General features: G+C 45.5%; 1 protein-coding gene across 1 annotated transcript in view; it reads left to right on the forward strand.

Moving 5' to 3' along the window:
- Window positions 1–17,852, forward strand: part of SORCS3 (sortilin related VPS10 domain containing receptor 3) — a gene marked incomplete at its 5' end in the record, with an annotated part of 521,132 nt that overhangs the window by 222,036 nt on the left and 281,244 nt on the right. The window contains one exon of the mRNA XM_079794297.1: window positions 8,871–8,970. Within this exon, the coding sequence (XP_079650423.1) occupies window positions 8,871–8,970 (100 nt within the window). The remainder of the gene's footprint in view (window positions 1–8,870; window positions 8,971–17,852) is intronic.

The raw sequence follows: 17,852 nt of genomic DNA on the forward strand, positions 1-17,852 counted from the left end.
ATTCTGCTGCTGTTGGGTCTACATTTGATCTGCTATGAACCATGCATTTTGCACGATCTGGTTTTCAGAGTCAGCTAAACTCTAATTCTCTGCATTTGGAACCCAGTGATGGCTTTCATTCAAAGAGCTGGGGCAGGAGGGCACAGGGATGAACCAATTATCCTATATCATTGCGCCTCTCATCGTGAGACTACCAGTGGTCAGCAAACTGCAGCTCGCGAGCCACATGTGGCTCTTTGGCCCCTTGAGTGTGGCTCTTCCACAAATACCACGGCCTGGGCGAGTCTATTTTGAAGAAGTGGCGTTAGAAGAAGTTTAAGTTTAAAAAAAATTTGGCTCTCAAAAGAAATTTCAATCGTTGTACTGTTGATATTTGGCTCTGTTGACGAATGAGTTTGCTGACCACTGCAGCTGAGGAGTCCAATAACATGAAGAGGTCACTGAGATCTTCGTGAGCCCCTGCCTTAGCATCAGCCTGCCTATGTTGTTTTTTCGTTTGTTTGTTTTTGTTTTTGGAAGCAGAATGTGGGACCATAACCCACTGGAGAATGGAGCTATTTAAATTACTTGCTTTTGGCTTGAGGTCTGAAATTAGTTATCTGGCTTGTTATTTGTGGTCAGGCTGGGCTTCTGCCATTGAAAAGATACACATTAATGTGGCTTTGGGCATTGGCCCGAAGATGAGGAGTGGAACAGGCCAGAGGGGAGCATGCATGAATGGTTTTCCCAGTTCAATCATAAAGACTCTCTGGGCAGCCATGGGTCTGGAGTTGTGCTTATGACCTTGACCTTGGAATCGATGGTGGTTCACCACACACTGGAGCCCCTAATTGCCTATGGGCTTTGATTGTTGACTATCAGTGGAACGCACTCAGGGGGAATGGCTGATGGATGTTTCCCAAGCCTGGCACTGGGAAGCATGGTTCTGTCTTTTGATTGCCAGTCAGCTGGGCCATATTGTACTTTCATGGGAAGCAGTTGCCAAAGATTCTTTAATGATTCATTGGGTATCAATGTGCATCACCCCCTGTTAAGGTTAAGGAGTCTAAATCAAGGAACAGAAAACAAGGTGATTGCCCTACAGTCTGTGCTGTTCATAAAAATGACAGCCATGAGCATTTTGTCAGATGCTAGACCAGGCATCTTACTGCACTTCTCTTACCACTTCACTATTGTCTGGGCTGAGGGTCGGAGAAGTGGCGCTCACCTCTACTTCTCATTGTCTTTGCACTGCTCCAGTCTTCCCTGTTTTCTCTATTGAGAGCTGCACTCTGCAACTTCAGAGATTCAAAACATATTTCATTTGTTATTTTACTAAAAAAAGATATTTTATTGATTTTAGAGAGGAAGGGAGAGGAAGAGAGATAGAAACATCAATGATGAGAGCTGCCTCCTGCATGCCCCTTGCTGGAGATCGAGCCCTCATCCTGGGCACGTGCCCTGACCAGGAATAGAACTGTGACCTCTTGCTTCATAGGTCAACGCTCAACCACTGAGGCACACTGGCTGAGCTGTTACTTTATTTTTAAGGAACTTTTAGCAATTGCTGGAAAGAGGAAAAAGCGCATATGCATATTCAGAGCATAAATGGGGAACTCCAAGGTGCTGTTGGTGTAAAGTAGAGGAGGATGTGGGCTGAAGTTGTAGGAAACATCTCCACAATGGAATTAGTACTGAAACTGGGAGTCAAACAGGAGGAAGTCCTGATAGTTACCTTGGAGACTTTAAATGCCAGGCCTCCAGCAGGCATTTTGACCTGATACTGCAGCTAGGCAGGGAGGCGTGAGTTAGGGCACCAGTGACCCTGGCAGGAATATCAGTAAATTGTCATAGAGAGGGAATCTGAGTGGGATGCCTGGGTGAATGGTGGAGATAGTAGTAACTGATGTTGCAGTCACATAGGGCAGTGGCCATAAAGTTATGCACCTGCTGCTTGAGTAAATACTGTTTGTATATCACAGCCACACCCATCATTTACATATTGCTTTTGGCTTATTTTTTTTTTGAGCTACAGGAGCAGAGTAGTTGTGTCATAGATTGATATAATCTAAAGTATTTAATATCCATCCTTTTTTCTTTTCTTTAATCCTTACCTGAGGATACTTTTCCATGGATTTTTAGAGAGAGTGGAAGGGAAGTGGAGAGGCAGGGAGAGAGAAACATTGATGTTCGAGAGACACATTGTTTATTTGCCTTCCACAGGGCTGGTGACTGAGCCCGCAACCGAGGTATGCGCCCTTGACGGGAATGGAACTTGGGACCCTTAAGTCTGTGAGCTGATGCTCTATCCACTGATCCAAACCAGCTAGGGCATATCTGTCCCTGTTAAAGAAAAAAGTTTGCTAATCTGAGAAAGAGTTACTCATAATTATCCAGAAAGGGACAGCCAAGCCCGATGCCTGACACAGGGAAGATGTCATAATAGATAATAGGTAAATGTTAAGAAATGAGCAAACCAAAAATTGCTAATAGGAAAAGGACTGTCATGACTGTGGTTGTTTGCCAGTTTTAGATCATATCACCTAAAAGGGCGTCCATTGAGAAGATGAGAGACTGATGAGAGAATGAGTGAGTAAAATACTGGTAATTTCCTAGTTTTTCTCTCAGGGCAAGAGCTGGAGGAGGGGCTGAGGGGCCAGGTGGTAAAGGAGGAGAAGGCACTGGCTGGATGAGGAGAGTGGTGTGCCCTCCCTAACCCTGAACATCTGGTGGCCCGCTGAGAGCTGGAAGAGGGTTCCGGAGTCCTCTCACCTCTGGCAGGAATGGGCATTGGGAACGGGGCGTGGAGCCTCAGCTCAGCTCTACTGGGAAGCCGACTTGGCTGTGTTGGCTGGAAGGTTTTCTTTTTTGTTCTTTTACTTTAAAAATAGCAGCACATATGCTTGTTGCCACAGCCTCTCCTCCAGAAGCTCACGGGAGGAGTGGGAGCTTGCTGGGTGGATAAAAGTATGATGTATTCATAACTCAACTCTGGAAGTTGTCATTGAGAGAGTGGCTGTGGGGACTGACCAGGGTTATGGCCGATTAGGCTGGGGTGGTCCTCCCAGAATGTACTGCCTACACGCCAAAGCTCATCTGAAGCCTGTCAGGAAGGGACAAACGCTCCTGAATAGTTGAAGGGCTCAGACCAGCAGTCGGGGGCCTGGCAGAGACACCCTGGGAGGTTGCCAGTCATCATCAGGTAGCTGGAGAGTAGTGTGATCTGGGAGGGCCAACTAGAAGGTTGTTGGGCAGGCAGAGGAGCCACAGAGCAGGTGACCTGCAGAGATGCAAATGGGAAAACCAGGGACAGTGCTAAGCAGGCCAAGATTCGGGGCCCAGGCTGCTGTCTGGGTTCAGATACTCTGGGTGGAATTCAGGACTCTGGAAAGAGGGATCCTAGGTCAAGATCACCCAAGAGTGATAGACTTAGGCCCTGGGAATAAAAGCCCTCTGTTTGGAAACTAAGGGAATATCCCTCTGAAGGTCCAGCCTCCTTGGAGAGAATGTAGTCAATAACCAGCAAAGTAGAAGTTATACATAGAGTACGAAGCAGTAATATCTTCCCAGAAAAACTTTTTCTTCACAAATGCACAAGCATCCATGTACAAGATGAATAGACAGTGGTTTATTCATAAGCTGCACTGCTCTACAGCAGTTTAAATGAATGAATTATGGCTGTGTCAACGTGGATACATCCCCAGACTGAATTTGGGCAAAACAAGCTAGCCTCAGAACATATACTGTGTAAGATAAGATTTATGTAAATGTAAAAATTCACAAAGGTTGTTTATGAAGACAAATAGTTGTTAAATCTAGTAGTGGGTATATGATGGACATCTCATTATGCTTTTTGGTGTGCTGGACATAACTTATAAAAACAAACAAACAGAAAGACCTGGCTGGCATGGCTCAGTGGTTGAGCATTGGACCTATGAACCAGGAGGCCATAGTTCAATTCCCGGTTAGGGCATATATCCCGGTTTCTGGCTCCATCCTGAGTGTGGAGCATGCAGGAGGCACCCAATCAGTGATTCTCTCTCATTGATTTTTCTATCTCTCTCTTCCTCTCCCTTTCTCTTTGAAATCAATAAAAATATATTTAAAAAATAAAAAATAAATTAAAAAAGACAGAAAGAGCTAGGTGCACACACACATGCACACATGTACACACATGCACACACACACACACACACACACACACACACAGAGCAATGGAGTGACCTGCTGGAATCAGAGTAACCTGAGCCAAGGCACAGAGGCTGGAAGCCCAGTGGCCGTGTGCACATCTTACCAGCTGTCTCCCAGGTTAGCTGTGTGCCCTGAGCAATTCACATGGTAACTGGCATGGTCCCAGGCCCATGGTGAGTGGTCAATGCATGTGTGTGAGGGTTCCAGTTTTCTGGACATTTCTGAACATGTTAGCCTAGTGTACAAATTTCAGAGGCTAGCTTTAAATTTGGGAAGATGAGACTGTTTCCTGTACCAGTAAGTGACCCCCTGGCAGATGTCTGGAGTCACAAGGTGGAGGATGGTCTGCTTTCTTATAAAAGTGAGTTCTGCACGCACAGCTCTCTGGCAACGGGGCTGAGGCCTCTTTGCCTGCTCCCCTCCCCCCACCCCCCCCCCCCACAAGGCAAAGGGGCCTGCAGAACTCTGTGGTCAGCGCGCTGTGCAGAGTTCATGCCTAAAAGGACAGGGTGCAGGTCACCTTTGCTCCCATGAGTTCACCTGCTCCTTCAGGTGTCTTCAGTGAATGAGACTTGTTTCTGTCAGCCTGACTGAGCAGAAACTGCCCGGGGTTATGGAGAAAACTGAAATGGGGAGTATCCTTTGTTGGGAAGTCTCTACTCTCAGCAGCCACTTTTGGAAAACAGTGAAGTCAGATTAATCTGTTGTGCATCTTGTAGAAAGAGAAACTATGCATGGTACTGAACATACTACCTTTGATGCTCTTTTCTTTGGATTCTGGAAGGAAATGTGTTGTGACACAGTCATGCGGGGAACCCTGAGAATTTGGCTCTTATAAATAAGATGTTATATATAGTATGAGGAAAAGTTGGTTGCTGGAAAACAGCTTAGTACTGTGTTGGTGGGATAATAACCTCGACCATGCCTCAGGTGATGTCTGATCACTCCTAGCTTCTCTTCAGCAAAGATCCTGTCAGTATAAAATTGAGAAGCAATTCATGTTTTATTTGGATTAATAAAGTATGCTTCTATACTGAAAGCCTCTAGAGATTGTAGGTCTGTCTCCTCCCCTATCTGGGTAGGATGGGAGCTCAGGGTGATTGGTTATTTAACCTTAAAGTTGGTCTGAGTGAACTATATAGACCCTTCCCTGACACCTTCTAAGGTCTGGGAAGGAGCTTTATGGTTATCTGAGTTAAACCTCTGTGTTGAAGATGGAATTGAGCTTAACAAAGATCCTCTTCTTGACCAAACTCTAGTCAGGATCCTCTGAGCTCTTTTCAAACAGACCCTGTCCTTGGGTATGTCCTCAAGAGCCCAGTTTTAGCAAAATTCTTGCTAAGTCAATTTAGCCAGAATCCCCTGAGATATGGGGACCCTCCATATTTCATCATGATCAATATCTGACCAAGTTTCTCAACCTCTACCATGCCTCAGGTGATGTCAGATCACTCCTAGCTTCTCTTCAGCAAAGATCCTGTCAGATAAGTTTAGCAAACAATTACCCCACCCTCTTAGGTTCATTTGCTGATCCCACCCTTCTCTTTGGTTGCAAGTTTCTGATTTCTTTGTTGTATTTGGAGTTGAACCCAATCTCTCCTACTGCAAACCCCATTGCAGTAGTCCCTATACCTACTGCAATAGTCCTGACTGAAGTGTGTCTTACCATTTTAACAAGTGTCAGAATAAATATTTTCTTTCATAGGCTAAGAGAATTGCTTTGTCCAGGATACCACCTTGAGAATTGGCTAAGAGAATTGCTTTGTCCAGGATACCACCTTGAGTACATTTCAGAATCACTTCTAGATTCTAGATTTCCAGACTTGGGTTCAATGTTCTTTCCCCCACCATAATGTCTTTATGTCTTCAGAAGTATAAAATCGAGAAGCAATTCATGTTTTATTTGGATTAATAAAGTATGCTTCTATACTGAAAGCCTCTAGAGATTGTAGGTCTGTCGCCTCCCCTATCTGGGTAGGATGGGAGCTCAGGGTGATTGGTTATTTAACCTTAAAGTTGGTCTGAGTGAACTATATAGACCATTCCCTGGCACCAGGATCCACTAGACATTACTGTCTATGCCAGTTGTGCAGCATCCAAAGGGCCAGGTATGTTTTCTAGGTGTGGCTATGTGTTGAGTGGTTCCTAGACATTAGCATTTGGTCAATGAGGTTTGTACAAGCTCATTCACTCATTCATTCATTCATTCATTCATTCATTTATGTTTGTAAATAAAGACAAAGAAAAACAACACAAAATTAGTATACTCATCATTTACTTTATACTGGGCATGGTGTAAGACATTTGGGCTCTTAGAAGAAACTGCTATTGCCCTTAGGGAGTTTGAGTCAAGAAAGAGGTCCCAGAATAAAATTGGTATGACCCAAATAGTAGGATAAAGGCTAAAATTGAAATATGTACAAGTTGGTCTGAAAACACAAAGGAAATTGTGATTAACTTGTTGGAAGGAGGGTCATATTGGAGTTGAGTGTTAAAGGTTGGAGAGAAATTTACCAAGTAGAAGAAAAATGGCATGGGTAGTTTTGCAAAGGGAATGATGTGTGCAGAAATGGAGAGGAATAAAAATGCAAGACATTCAGGAAAGTTTAATAAGGATGGAAAGAAAGGGGCAGAGTAGAAAGTGGCTGGAAATAACTCTAGTAAGGGAAATTGCAGCCAGATTTTACAAGACTAAGCTTGGAAGATACAACTTCATAGTAGGCAGGCATTAAGTAATTACGGGTGGGGAGTGAGGTGAACAGATCTGGGTGGTTGCCAATAGTTCATCATCCCATGACACCATGGAGGATGGTGGGAGGGGGAGAAGTTTGTAAGAAGAGCATCCAGTTGGAAGACTGTGGCAAAACGATGATGCCTGAGCCACAGCATTGGCACGAGGATGAAAAGACCAGGGGTCTAGGTTATTTAGGAGATAGAATCATTAAGACTGGGAGACTGAGCTGGGTTCAAGAGATAAAGGCAAAGGGAAAAATTGAGAGTTCTTCCCAGTGCCTAAGGTAGCCCAGAGACAGAAGATAAGAAGTGAGTTTTTTGGGGGGCTGATTATTAAAGTTAGAAGAACCAACGACCATATGGAGCCAGCAGCCCAGGGAAAGATTTGAGATATTGGTGTTTATGTATTCAGTAAACAAGCTCAGTGTGCCTGATGTATAAGGCCTGGTTCTGGAAAGGAGAAGTGAATGTCCTTTAAAGAACTTTTTCACTTTTTAACAATTTATTATACTTACACCCTTTAGGAGGTTTCCCAGAGAGCTGCAGATCTGGGAATGAAACAGAGTTTGCTATGCCCAAAGTTCACCTTCTTCCCCTTTGCCATAGTGTTCTCTGAGGTTCCTTGTCCCTGAGGACCTTACACTGTGCTCAGGGGGCAGAACATAAAGAAACTGCTCATGACAATATTGAAGGGTGGAAAAGAGGCATGCAGGGCGCCATGGGGGCCTACTGGATAAGGCATTAGCTCTGGAGCAGAGGAGAGATGAGTGGCCAATGGGAAGAGGGCTAGTGAAGCCTTCGCTGAGGTGAGGGTGGGTATGTAAGCTGGGTCTGGGGACATGGAATTGGGCAGGTTGGAGGAGGGTGGGGATAATTCTTAAAGATCATCACCATTTGGCTACTAAGTTTATAAAGGTAATCTGTGGTCCAGGGCAAGCGCAGATTAGAGTTAGAAGGTGGGCGAAGGCTCAAGGAAAAGGCCAGGGCAGGTAGTAACTAGGGGGATCAGCACACAGCCAGAGTCTGAAACTGAGATCGGAGGCAGAATGAAGGCTCCCATGAGGTCCGTTGACCAGAGAGACAACAAACTAGCTTCCGTGACTCAAGTGGAGCAAGTTTTGGCCCAGGAAGGCGATGGCAGGAGAGGGAGTGAGAACCTGATGATACTGGTGGTTTGAAAAGGAGGAGGCATGTGTGGAGTGAGGTTGGGGAAGGAGGTGAAAGGTGGCAGGTAAGTTGGCTACTTGAATCTGTTTGGCACCTGCTGTCTGTCCTCCACCTTGGAAAGGTGAGATGGATGGGAGGGAGCCTAGGAGTTGGCCTGCCTTTGTTCTATGCTTTGATATAAGGTCAGAGTAGCCAGCAGGATAACTGGGGTGATGAACTATTGGCAAGCAGATCAGCGTTGCTGGCATTTCACCCTGACACACCGTTGCTCCTACATGAAGCATCAAAGTCTCTGCTTGGTGTGGCCTGGTCTGGCTATGGGCCCACTAGCTCTTGGGTAGGGCACATCCTGCCTCTTCGAGGGTCCCCTTGCTTCAAGCTCAGTGAAGGGGGTGTGAAGTTGGTTGCACCCATGGCCTCAGGTAATAGTCTGGCCTCCCTCCTGGCACAGTCCCTGCTGTTGAGAACCAAGCTCCATGCAGAGAAACAGAGGCATCTGAGGGCTGAGCTCTGGGGACAGGTCCTCTCCTGCAGTGACTCTCACTGCACATCTGCTCAGAGGGCAGAAAAGTAGGTCCTGAGGAGGGCCAGGAGCAAAGGCGAGCCAGCTTAGGGAGCAAGCAGACGCATTAGACTAATTGCTCTTCTAAAATTAATGGGGCCTTTTATCTCAGAAAAGCACTTTGAAGCACTCATGTGATTTGGGAACAAAGGTGTTGTCCCAGGAGAGCCTGGCTCCCCGTTAAACACAAACCCCCATCTGGTAAAACAATCTTTGCCTTTCTTTCTCTTACCTGCAGGTCCACGAATTATGGCACCACCTATGAAAAGCTGAATGACAAAGTGGGCTTGAAGACTGTCCTCAGTTACCTCTACGTCAATCCCACAAACAAAAGGAAGGTAAGAGGAGGGGTCGGTGGGTCCTGGGCACTCCCTGGCGGGCAGCAAGGCTGCCTAGGCCTGTGAGTAATGAAAAAACACTAGGCATGGAATTGCTTAGACAGGGCCTGTTTTATACGCTAAGGACATTGAAGAAGTTTGTAATTCTAACAATAGTCTTGATAGTAGCAGCAATAATAATAATAATAACAACAACAATAATAAAACCATATGACCAGGTAAGGGGTTCCTCTGTGCCTAAGATGGTGCTCAGTGTCTTACTTATGTATCTCATGTATCTTCACAGTGAATCCATGGGGTAGAAAGGATCATTGTCCCCATTGTACAGATGAAGAAACTGGAGCTCAGAGAGATGAAGTAACTTTCTAGCTTGAAGTTAGACAATGTTAAGTAACAGATCTAGGATTTCAGAATGGGTCTGCCTGACTCCGGAGCTGAGTCCTTCTTTAGCCCCACTCTTGCTGGAATATTTTCAGAAAGTGTTCCTGCCGAGGGAAGGGTAGGCAGCTCCTGGATTTGTCATCTTGATCTGGAGCTGCTTCTGAGGCCTGGAATGAACTCACAGAAGGTCGGACTTGAGTCATGCAGACTTATTGGGAGGAGGGGGCCTGGATTCTATGGAACTAGGGGCAGTTTTAGAACGTGAATGCTGTCCAGTATATTAGCTTTGGGGAGAAGTTATCTATCGTCAGCTAGGAGGGCACTGCTGTTTAGAAGCTTAGGCAGCCTGGCCACCATAAACACACCAGGAATATACTAGAAAAGGCTATGTCAGTGTTTCTTAAAGGTCAGAAAAGGCACTCCCAAGCTCTCCTCCTGAACACTGGTTTGCAGTCCCCAGTGGTTTGCAAACCCTCTCTTTAGCAAGGAAAACTCAGGGGTGAGTGGCAGCCCATTGTGCAGATGTCCCTGATCTGTGATTCCGATTCCTGGAATCCAGGCGATGACTTAGAACGATGCTTGTTTATGCTGCTTAGCGCACAGCAGCTTTGACTGAAATCCTTAGCATCACACCTCTCAGCCCCACCCCTTCTCCTCACCACCACCTGGATGTCCTGCATATCCCCAAAGGGAGGAAGCAGAATTGGTGGCTCCTGGGCCAGTGTTGGGGATGGATGCCCAAAGGTCCAGCTTGCTCCAGGGGTCCCCAGATCTGAGACTGTACCCACCATCAAGTTCCCAAATTCTGATAATTGGGATGGCTGTTTAGGCACCTGTTACCGCTTTTAGCTGAGTGGTTTCTCTTTTCTCTGTCCCAAAGCATTGTCTTTTTTATTTTTTTCAGTATTGTTTGAATTATTACATGTCAGAGTTGGAAGGGATCATAGATTTCACCTATACGAGCAGTTCTCAATCGGTTTTGAATTTCAACTCTTGCGAAATTGTTTAACACTCTAGACCTCCTTTCTAGAAACAGGCCTCTGCACACAAAATTTGAAACCAATTTTTGGGGGTTTGTGAACAGCTCTGATCCCAACATGAACCACAAATATTCATGGAGTCTTAGTTGAGACTCTTTCATCTACACCAACAGCCTCATCTAACAGATGAAAAATATGGAAGCCAAAATAGCCCATAGAGCCAGGTAAGAAAAAGAGCCAGGTTTGAACCCAGCAGTCTCAGTCCCCAGTCCAGATTTCAGACCACACTTTGTATCTTTTCTTCCTCTATGATCACAGCCTAGGGTTTCAAAATTGATGATGTAGTTCTGACATGGAAGCTTGAGGCAATTGCTTCATGACCTTGATTTAAAACTTGGTGCCGTGTCCATGGTGAACACAAGATAAAACTTGACTGAATGGAGTCAGCGATGACTTATTTTAATTCTTTCTCTTCCCTTCTCCCTCCATGGAGAAGGAAGCAGGGCCACAGAGGACAAATGTCCCACTCAGGCCACTCAGCTGGTTATGGGTTGAGTTGGCCGTTGGTCTCATGACTTCCTGTGACTTGGGGTAGGATGGAATCACAGAGGGTGTATGTACTTTGGGAGAAGCAAGAAGTGGGTGTTTGACACATGGCAGTTTCCTTTCAATGCTTATCTCTGACCTGTGACTGGATCACAACAGATTTTCTTATATTTCCATGTAGATGACAGATCATCTGTCTTCATGAGGATTTCCTCATGTGGTATATGAAAGGGTCACACCTGCTTTCGTCCTTTTGATAGTCATCTGGCTATCTGTTTACCAGGTGTTTCCTGGTAAACTCCTGCAACGTCTCTTTTGGTCTTTGCTGTTTTTCTCTACTCCTGACTGCTTTAACTCCCCTTAGCACAGCCCAGAGATGCTTAGAAGTGCAAGGCATGAGGGTCAGGTTAAGGCAGATGTTGAGGGTAGTGAGGAACGTAGCTGAGGCTTGGAGAGCACGGGTGCAGAAATGCCACCTCCATTCTTCTTCGTAGAGCGAACATCCAGACCATGCGCACTCTGGACAGTTTCTTCCAGGAACTATTGCCCAGTTAAAAGTCGGGCCTATTTTGTCTGTTTTCTCTTAGAAGCACCACCAAAGCACAGTTAACTCCAACCTAACAGGCACTACCACTGAGAAAGTTATAGCAGAGACATTTTCTTCATTCAGCTTGGAGAAAGACAAATGACAGGCTAATGCCATGGCTTTATTGTTTTCAAATGACAATAGAAATTAATTTCATAAGCAGACTGTGATCCTGAAGTGCTTTCTGAAGTACCCAAGGAAAGATGCAATTAGATGCTCTTTCATTTTATTGTTCACTGTTTTTTATTGTATTCTGAGCCTGTAGTTACTGACGATGCACAAATATTCTACATGGTGACTTTCTCTTAACCAGAATATTCAGTTTGCTAGAACTTCCTTTCTCTAGCTACTTGGGCAGAATGCCAGTTAGATATAAATGAAAAGACTCTTATTTGTTTCTTTAGTGGTCTAGTGCTGTGATTCATTATGACCTTGTAATGCAACTTTAAAAAAGTGTCTTCTTAGTTATGTCTTGATGTTTAAACCGGTGGTTATTTGGATTCTCAGCTCAGCTTGAATTATGCAGCAGTCTTTTGATTCTCTCAGCACCAAGATTATCTGTGGCCTTCCATGTTCGTCAGCCAGCTAACAGTGGTACTCTCCAGCAGATTTTTCAGTAAATCTTGTGGAAACACTTGCTTTTCACCTAATGAGTTATTTATTTAACAGATGGCTATTCCTTCCCTTGGAGTCTGTGAGTATAGCAGAGATCTGTTGCTCCTAGCAAAATAGTAAATTGTGCTTGTATTTATATATTTGTTTCTGGAGCTGATTGTTGATTTTCCAGCTACCCAAAATCTCTGACTGCACACAGCTGATAAGCCCGTAGGTTAAAAGGAGAGATGCTAACATGTGTACGTCTCTTTCTATCAGTAATAATCTTAACATTAATTGAGCACCTCCTATACGAAACTTTCTTTTAGGAGCTTAATTTATACAATCTCCAATCCTCCCAGCCACTTTAGAAAGCCCACAAAATGAAGAAATAGACTCTAATAACACTGTGTAACGGGTGGGTCTGCAGCAGCCTCCCCATTGGTTTTATTTAGGGGACAAATTTGTCAAGATACATCCAGTGATGCTGGATTCCCTTAAAGACATTGAGATTTGGATTAGTAATATCTACTAGGCTTTCTCTAAGTGACAGTAAATTGCTATAAAGTGCTGGGATCTGTTCTCGCTGATGTTGTTCTAACTATCCTACGATAGTTTTAGTAATTTTGGCCTGCCCAGGCTGTGTTTGATGTGAACTTCTCTATCCCTCACTGTTCGCTTTTCTCCAACCGCTGGCCGGTTAGCTGACCACCTGGATGATGTCTGAACTTGGCACGTTGAACACAAGGGGCAGTTGTGTTTGTTCTAGAATGAGGTGTGTGTGAGGCACGCCTCTGGGAGAAGGGGCTCTGCTACGGTGGGGTCTGAGCTCCTTCCCCTTGCAGGAGAGAAACATCCCTGGGCCTCTAGACCTCATTAGTGTTAGTGGACTCTTGTCCTCAGGCCCATGCAGAATGGCACATGCCACGGTCGAGCCTGCACTCAACAGAGCTGTGCTTTGTGCCAACAGGCTGAAGGCTTTGTCCCAAAAGAGAGGGCTGTGGCTCCTAGGGGTGTCTATCTGAAAACAAATCTTTGCATGGATAGGGAAATACAGGCATGTTATGGCTTAATTGCTCTGGCTCGGAAGAGGCTGCCACCTGCAGATTTGGAAACAGTGTTTGGGAAATGGTAGAGAGCATAGAAAGGTCGGACTTGCAGGGAATGTGACCACATGACTGCAGGGTAGAGGTGTGTGCGCCTCTGTGCATGTGGGTGGGAGGAGGACTGCGAGGTCTGACATCAGAATAGGGTAATGACTTCTTTTTCTTGAGCTCCTAATAAGTTCCAGGCACTGGGCTAAGTTCATTTCCACACTTTATTCAAGTTTCACTACTAATCCTCTGAGCCTGGTAGTTTTATCCCCATTTGATGGGTGAGAAAACCGAGGCTCAGGCAGGTGAGCCTCTTGCTTTCTGTGAAGTAGCTGGTAAGAGAGGGTCCAGGATGCCCATTCACCTTTGTCAGACCACAAGGGTCATGCCCTCTACTCTGATCTCAGACAGGTGGGCTGTCCCTGCCACAGGTTGAGTGTAGTCATCACTCTGTTAGTCGTAACTTTGTTGCCTGGGGTTTTCTGCCCATTAGTGTGAGAGGATTACAATTTCTTGGAGAGGGAGGGGAGTGTTAGATCCTCCTTTCCTAATTGATTTACCAGTGAGAAGGATAATTACTTCCAGGCTACCCTGCAGAAATACAGTGGGGATTACTAGTCAGATTTCTCTGATGCGCAAACCGCCTCTGCCAAGCTGTTAAAGAGGCATTGTGTGTGTGGTTGGAGGTTGGTTGTTCCTGTCATTCTCCTAATACAGCAGCGTAACCCTGAGGTCCCTTTGACATCTACACAAAACAAAACACAGACTGTTAAACTGTTGGGCTCCTGCTTTCCTTGGCCATGTCTATGGAGATTATTAGGGGGTCAGGGGAAGTAAGCTCTAGGGTAGTACACGTCACTTCACAGGTATTAAAATCTTTTATACTAAAGCAAAGCAAAGCCAAAAAATGTGGAAAGATAATTTTAGGCTGTTAAGCAATCTATTCAATATCTAATGTCTAACTGAGCAAAGTATCTTAGAGGCAGGTTTCTGCTTTCAGAAATGTGTAATATACCTGGGTGATAATATTAGTTTCTGTTTTCAAATGTAATAAGTGTCTATAATATTAATGATGATGATAAGGAAGTATTTTTGAGCACTTATAATATACCAAAATTATGCTAAATGTTTTATATGAAATAACTCATTTAAGATGTCAACAATCAGTGGTACTGTTATTATTCTATTTACAAATGATGAGTTTGGCACCTAGAGGTCAGTGACCTGCTTACATTTGGCTGCTGATGGCCACTAACCTTGGTCTCATGTGCTCATCTAACTCACTTTTGCTCATATTTAATTCTTAGACTCACTGCACATTGGAGCTAAAAGGGCCTTAGAGACTGTACAGGCTCTCATTGAACAGAAGAGGCCACTTGGGGACTGGTCCCAGGTCACAGAGCCATTTGCAGCTGGAGCTAGAACTAGTCTATGGGACTCCTAACATTCTTTGCCAAGCCCATGGGCTGCTGACAGCTGGAACACTCAGATTGATGGGGAACCCTGACTGGGTATACTGTAGTGGTGAATGCGAGTAGGGAACAGTTGGGGATATGTACTCCCCACCCGTCTCACTGAATGTGTGTTATAAGGTTTATGTCAACATCCATAGCTTCTCGGTTCTCTGGTCTCAGAGCCCCAAGGATACTGCATTTGGAATTCCAATTCAAATGAATCTGGATGAGAAATGGAGCACCTGGAATCCTAACTGCCTGTGCGTGTTGGAAGCACAGAGGGGTAGAGTAGCATGCCCATGGCCAAATAGCCACCAGAGAAGCCAGAGGCTGGGTTCCCTGGGGAAGAGATGGCCAGGAAGGATTTGGGATTTTTAGTTTAGGCTTTCTCTTAATTAGTTGCAGGGCACTGGGAAAGTCATTTTGATTCCCTGGGCCTCTGTTTCTCAATCTGTAAAATGGAGATACAAGATCATTTACCTATCTGGGCCTTTTGGAAGCAATGTTAGGATAGGATGAGAAATATAATTGCTTTGGAGGAAATAAACTCCAGAAAAGGGGTGGAGGGCGGAGATTGTGATTACTTCGATGGAGCTAGCGTCATGGTGACAGACCGGAAGCCAGGCTCCCTGGCTGTGCCCTAGTGCTTACCGCTTGGGCTGTCTGCTTCTTGGTTTCCTTGGGGAGGATGCAGCTCCCAGAACCCAGGATTTTTAAGAGCCTCATATTCTGTCCTCTCTAGGAGGCACACTGTCACATTTTTCCCAGTCTTTTCTCTGCCTCTTAAAACCAAATCTGCTGTTTTTCTGGGAGAGATTGATTATTTTGCTGATGGAGAAAAATGGTCCAATCCTTCTTAATTCACCACCACCTTGTTTTCTTGGCTCATAAAGTAACAGTTACCAGGCGGCTAGAGCAGTGTCTCAGGGGATGCATGGAGGGGGAGATGTATGAGAGGAAGGGGTGGAAAAAGGAAAATAACAGAATTTGGGTCAAAACCCCCTCATTTACTGATTCCGAGTCCAAACTTTTTTCTTCTTGGTATGTCCAGAAAGAGAACCCAAAATCAGAGTAACAGAGCACTAAGAAGGCAGGGGAGAGGTGGATCAATGAGGGGAAAGACACTGGTTTGCAAATCTCCACCTGCCTTTGCAAGTATGACCCAGCGATGGAGTGGACATGAAGTGTGGTTCAATTCAAACTAACCACTTAAAGGAAAAGGCTTCTAGAGTGGTTCTTGGAAATTCAGTCTTTAGTCACAAAGTCCCTTCCTCAGCAAATATATGTATGTGGTTCCCCATATAAATTACCGCAGTGTGCTCTAGCCAAGAATTTATTTAAAGGCTCATTAAAATGATTACTAGTTTTTTTCTTTTGCATTTTAGTTGGAAACGGGAAGAATATAAACCTATAGCTTGGCTTCTCTCCAAAGTGCCCTTTGGGGTTTGCATTGAGTATATCATATTTAAAAAAAAAAATAAAAGTATGATTTGCAGTAAAGATTATTCAGGCTTTTAAAAGGAATAATAAAAATTAGCCACTTACTGCACTTCTTAGTGGCTTATGGCCTAACTTATTTTTTTAATTTGATTTTTATTGGTTTTTGGTTTTATGTGTATGTGTGTGTCCATGTGCATCTGTGTATATAGAAGATGTTCAACAAAAAGCATTATGAAAACCCCAGAGTTAGGAAATAATAAAAAAAAACCCCTGTTCCTCTTCTGGGCTCACTCTGGTGTGCAATGTCCAAGGATGTAAAGGAAGCCTGCATTTCTGGGTGGTCCCATGAGATACCGGCTCTGCTTGGCTGCCTGGCTCACCCCAGAAACCTTGGTTGAACACCATAGCTGCTCAGTAAGGCTCTGAGGAGGACTTGCCATTCAGGGGGGTTGGCAGCCCAAGATACAGGCTAAGGCAGAGCCAGTAACAGGAGCAGAAAGACAAGAACACAACCCAAAGGAGAGGGCTTTGAACTGCAGCATGAGAGCGTCGGGCTGGGCAAGGGAAAATGACATCCTTACGAACATTGATGGGGCTTTTAATCCGGGCCTCGATGACCAGTGAGATGGTGGGAATTTTACACTTTGACGACCTTCAGAAAGGAGGACAATGCACCCCAGTCTGAAAGAGTTAATACAGCACCACGCTTGAAGAAATGACATCCTGTGGCATAATCAGAGCCGGTGAGAGGTAGAGGCAGGGGTCGGGCTGACTTTGGAAGAAAGCTTGGGATTTGGAGGAGGGAAGTGGGCCAATCCGATGTGGGAGTGTGCGTGTGGAGGTTTTAATTTATGCGTCATTAAGTGAAATAGAAGCACACTAGGGTAAGCAGGTGTAAATCAGGAGGGAGATGGGACACTAGATAGTGCAGCCTCCCAAAAGCTCAGCGATGGAGTTAGGACTCAGCACGGAAGGCCTCTGAGCAGGGTCGGTGGCATGAGAGTTGCGTATAAGACAGGCTGACAGGAGCCTCTTGGAGCGGTGAGGTGCCTGTGTTAAGCATCCCTTTCCACCTCTCTCCTGCCCCGTCCTCACTAGACCCTCTGGGAGTCTTTTCTGAGCATCACAGGCAGAGTGATTTTAGCAAAGAGTGTGGGGAGGCAGGGCAATGTGTTCTTGCTAATGTTCCGTGACACAGTTATATAGAAATGGACCTCGCTGCCTCAGAGGTGACAAAACCCACCACCACCACCACCACCACCACCAGTGAAATAAATGACTTTATTTATTTATTTTTTTATTCCTGGGTGAGCTCAACCAAGCAGAGATTGCTATTGGCATGAACGCCTTGGCCCTGCCCGTCCCCCCACGTTCTGCCCAAGGTCAGAATGACAGGCATCAGTGCTCCGCGCGCACACTGCTGGTGAGCCTGTCCGGGTAATGAGGGGTGAGCATTCTGGGATCCCCGGGCCTGCCAAATGGCTCGGGTCGGATTTGGAGCATGTGCGTCCCAGCGTCCGCTCATTGGGGTCTGAGCCAGCGGTGCAGAGGGAGACACTGACTTTGTGACAAATGGAGGCCTGGCTTGGTGCTGGCAGCCCCGTGCACAGGGCCTCCGGGAGCCCATGCAGACAGCCAGCCCAGTCTTTCCTCAGCAGGAGTCTAAGTCAGAGAGGTGGCTCCCGCAGTCTCATGATGACCCAACAGGGAAAGGAGGTGAGGGGGAAGAGAGGGTGATGGAGGTGTGAGAAAACACATGGGGATCTCTTCTCCAGGGAGAGGAAGGCTCTTCCTAGCGCCTTCCAGG

This window comes from Cnephaeus nilssonii, assembly GCF_951640355.1.
Source record: "Cnephaeus nilssonii genome assembly, chromosome: 16".
NCBI classification, from domain to species: Eukaryota; Metazoa; Chordata; class Mammalia; order Chiroptera; family Vespertilionidae; genus Cnephaeus; species Cnephaeus nilssonii.